Source organism: Trachymyrmex cornetzi, unplaced genomic scaffold (genome assembly GCF_001594075.2).
Source record: "Trachymyrmex cornetzi isolate Tcor2-1 unplaced genomic scaffold, Tcor1.1 scaffold333, whole genome shotgun sequence".
NCBI classification, from domain to species: Eukaryota; Metazoa; Arthropoda; class Insecta; order Hymenoptera; family Formicidae; genus Trachymyrmex; species Trachymyrmex cornetzi.
This window is the reverse complement of record NW_017298036.1, coordinates 157,492-161,048: the sequence shown is the minus strand read 5'-3', so window position 1 is coordinate 161,048 and position 3,557 is coordinate 157,492. Positions and strand designations below refer to the sequence as shown.

General features: G+C 40.8%; 1 protein-coding gene across 1 annotated transcript; it reads right to left on the bottom strand.

Moving 5' to 3' along the window:
* Positions 1-158: 158 nt before the first annotated feature.
* LOC108762999 (uncharacterized) lies at positions 159-898 on the bottom strand. Its single transcript, XM_018510284.1, has 2 exons — positions 877-898; positions 159-481 (listed from the first exon to the last, which is right to left on the bottom strand). Exons 1-2 carry the CDS (start codon positions 896-898, stop codon positions 159-161), a joined length of 345 nt encoding a protein of 114 aa, XP_018365786.1.
* Between the last annotated feature and the right edge of the window lie 2,659 nt (positions 899-3,557).

The window sequence follows — 3,557 nt, the reverse complement described above, 5'->3', positions numbered from 1 at the left end:
GCCGGATTCGGATTCAGCGCGAAAAATTACGTAAGAAAACATAATTAAATCCCAATCAACAAAACCATGCAGGCCTGTGTAATCAATAATCAATTTTTAATAATGTGTTTGACCCGTTGCGAAATACTGACTTCCTTCTCTGTTACTCCAAACTTGTCTCACATAGAGCGGTTCCAAGACGCACCATCTGATGTGACCCCGTCAACTTTCAAATGGGATTTTTCAACCAAAATGATGCATTCCATAACAAGTTGATGCAAAACTGCTCCAGAAGCACTTCCATAACTAAGAAAGCATCCTAATGTTTGCACCCACTTGCCCTTGAAAGGTTGGAACATGAACACCAATGCGTGGTCTCCTTTTTTTCCAGCCTGATGTTTTGGAGTGTGTTTCCCTAAATTTATAAAACCTTCAACTTGAAGGTCGTTACGGTTAAATGCGATGGTTTTGGAAACTTTCATCTCATCTAACAGCAAAACACCTGCAACAAATACGCAAGAATTAAATAAGTGAAAGACATTAAATTACGCAACGTATACACGAGGACAGGGATGTCTACCTATCTGAAGTATCGGGACGTATTCGAAACGCGTGATTCTCTCTACATATATTCACGCATCGTGACTGTTGTTATTTGAAAAATAGCAACGCTGTCTCTTTCTTTTAGCTTCGACCGTTATGGTAATAATTATAACAAAATTATAAAAATAAAGAGACAGTATTGCTATTTTTCAAATAATAACCATGTCTGAATATCTAGAGAGAAGTACACGTTCCGAATATATTCTTATATGCGTGCAACTTATTCAGATGAATAGGCATTCCTCTCCCCATATGTACATACATGATGTTAGCAATTTAGCAAAATTAACATACCACGCACATCTGATGGTTCCATTTTCGCACTTTTTTCCTAACAGTTTAAACGTGTTCTCTTGGAACCCGTAGCAACCCTTAATTACTTTAATACCGATTTAACGTGTCAATACATGGCAAGGTAAGAATGTTATAATTTCGAAGATGATTGTACGTTTTCTTGCTTTTAATTCGCAATAACAAACATTCATACACCCACTGTGTCGTGTATCTTATGCCTTTACTATTTTTTGCTTTAGAAGCTGTAAGACATGCTTGAACAGACAATTGCTGATTAATAGGTAATTTTGATATAACGTCTTCCACTGCCTGTGTATTTGCCTGAGCGCATTTCTTTCTTGTACACTCTACTTTCTTTTTTAGACGTATAATCTGCATTTCAAAAATATTGCAACAATACGCCACAAATTATTAAAACAGTCTCAAATGTGATTGGATAATTTTCTTTGTTTATGCGGCTATACAAGTTTGTGTGGATATACCCTTAATGTTCAGAATATTCAATAACGGATGTTTAGAAAAAGTTTACCTTCTTCTGAAGTCTTAAATTTTTCCGTAAAACGTTTTTATATTTCATATGAAGAAATGGATCGCTTCTTGCCAATCTTTTCAGTGGTGTTAGCTTCGATTTTTTAAGTACATATCTATAATGTTTCGCACACTGAATACATTTCTGGCGCTGCATACCACCTACTGAGCAGTCTCTTATTACATATCCAACGCACAATTTTGCACTATAAAATGAATGATAATATAATAAATGAAAATGTAAAAAATGTTTTAATGTGTATTTTCAATTATAAAAAGAAATAAATAAAAAGCTATTCATTAAAATATTATTTAAAAAAATTTTAATGCATAGTGGATTATAAATAAGTATTTACAAGTACCAGGTTTTACTGCCGACTTCCTTACATGGATAGACATTTGATAATTTTTGAAAAATAGACTGAATATCTTCTATACTTTTTATTTTACCTCCCAGACATTCAATTACTTTTTCTCCAATATAAATCTGACAGCATTAAAAGATAATTTCAAATGTAATACAATGTGTAATATGAAAGATTGTATTCATAATTTTGCAATATAAGTAATAATAAATACTTACACGAAGTATCATATTTTTCTCAAGTATAACACGCCGTATACAGGAAGAAAGGTCTTCCTTCCAGTAAGTCCACATTACCATCTCGTCTGTGATCACGGGAACCCAGTAATCAGATTTAAGATTAAGACCTTTCAGATCTCTTTTAATTTCAGTCCACGTTTGTAAATCGTTATTTTCATTTGCTGAACCTTGTTCGTGGTGTGAGATGAGATTATCTGATTCACATTTAGTTGGCACGGAACAATTAACCGTTTTTAACTGAGCAGTTGTAACGATGCACCCCCATAAATGCATCGTTCCCGGCAATGCCAACTCGCCGGATGCCGCTACGGTGACCCCCGGTCACCGTACGCGATGAGAGCGCGGTGCGCTCGACACATTTTATAAAACAAACATAATTACAGGCCGCGTGAACTCGCAAGTCCACGAAACCCGAACGTCGCCGAACGACGCCGAGCGCCGCAGCTCTCGCTCGTATTGTTCCACGCCGAGAGTCACCGAATGATTCCGGAACAATACGAGCGGGAGCAACAATCCGGTATAAAAGCCCGGTGAAAGAATATTTTGGGCTTTTTTGCTCCTGATCCAGCTCCTGGTACACCGACCGATTCCTAGATCCGATATCCTGAGCAATGCAGCGGTGGTGAGGGTGTTCTCCGCCACTACCGGCATTTACCGGTCTCGCCCTGCCTCTGTCGGCCGTTTCCGACCAGCTGCAGCGACCGCTTCGAGAGCCTTGCAACAAAGCGACCGAGCCGAGAGTTCCGCTTTTCCGCGATACGCGACCGGCTTCGACAAGAACCAGGGGGTTGGCTTTTGCCCGCCCCCGTCGGACGCTCCCGACAGTCGAAGTCGTGCCGTATCGCACGTGTAAGCAGAAAGCGCACATCTCGGGGCGACGTATCGCTCCTCGCGTTGCGACGCGTCGCGCGAACAACACGTGTAAACGGTGTAAGCCCGCGTCCCGCATACCTCGCGTCACCAAGCTTCTTCTTCTTCTTATTATTACTTAATGGCTCCCGCCTCCAAACAACAAAAGGAGGTCGATATGGCCAGATCACGTCTTGATTAAACGAAATTACTTGTGTCATATTTGTTTCCCATTACCTAATACTAGCTTCACCCCCATGGCTCCAACTAGTATACCGCGCGACCGAGTCAAGCGGAGCAGAATGCTTCGCTAGGATGGGAAGGGGTGGACGGAGGCAGGGCATAGCGCCTGCGCAGGTCGCGGGAAGGCGCGAGATACGAGTTCAGAAATGCCTGTTACAAGCTTTGCAAAGATTGAGAATGAGGCGGCTGACACATTCTGACGGGTCAGAGATGACCTGCGCGAATTTATTAACATTGTCCCCGGCGTTCGAGATGCGGTCAATAATGCGTCTTAAATATCGCGCTTGGACATAAGTGTAAGGGCAATCATAAATCAGGTGAATAATATCTTGTCGCGGCGATCCGCAAGGACAAGAGGGTTCTTCAAAAAGATTTTTGCGGTATAAGCTGAAGTTAAGATTGTAGTGGTCGGATCTCAGGCGATTAAGAATGACAATGATCTCTCTAGAAATCTTCT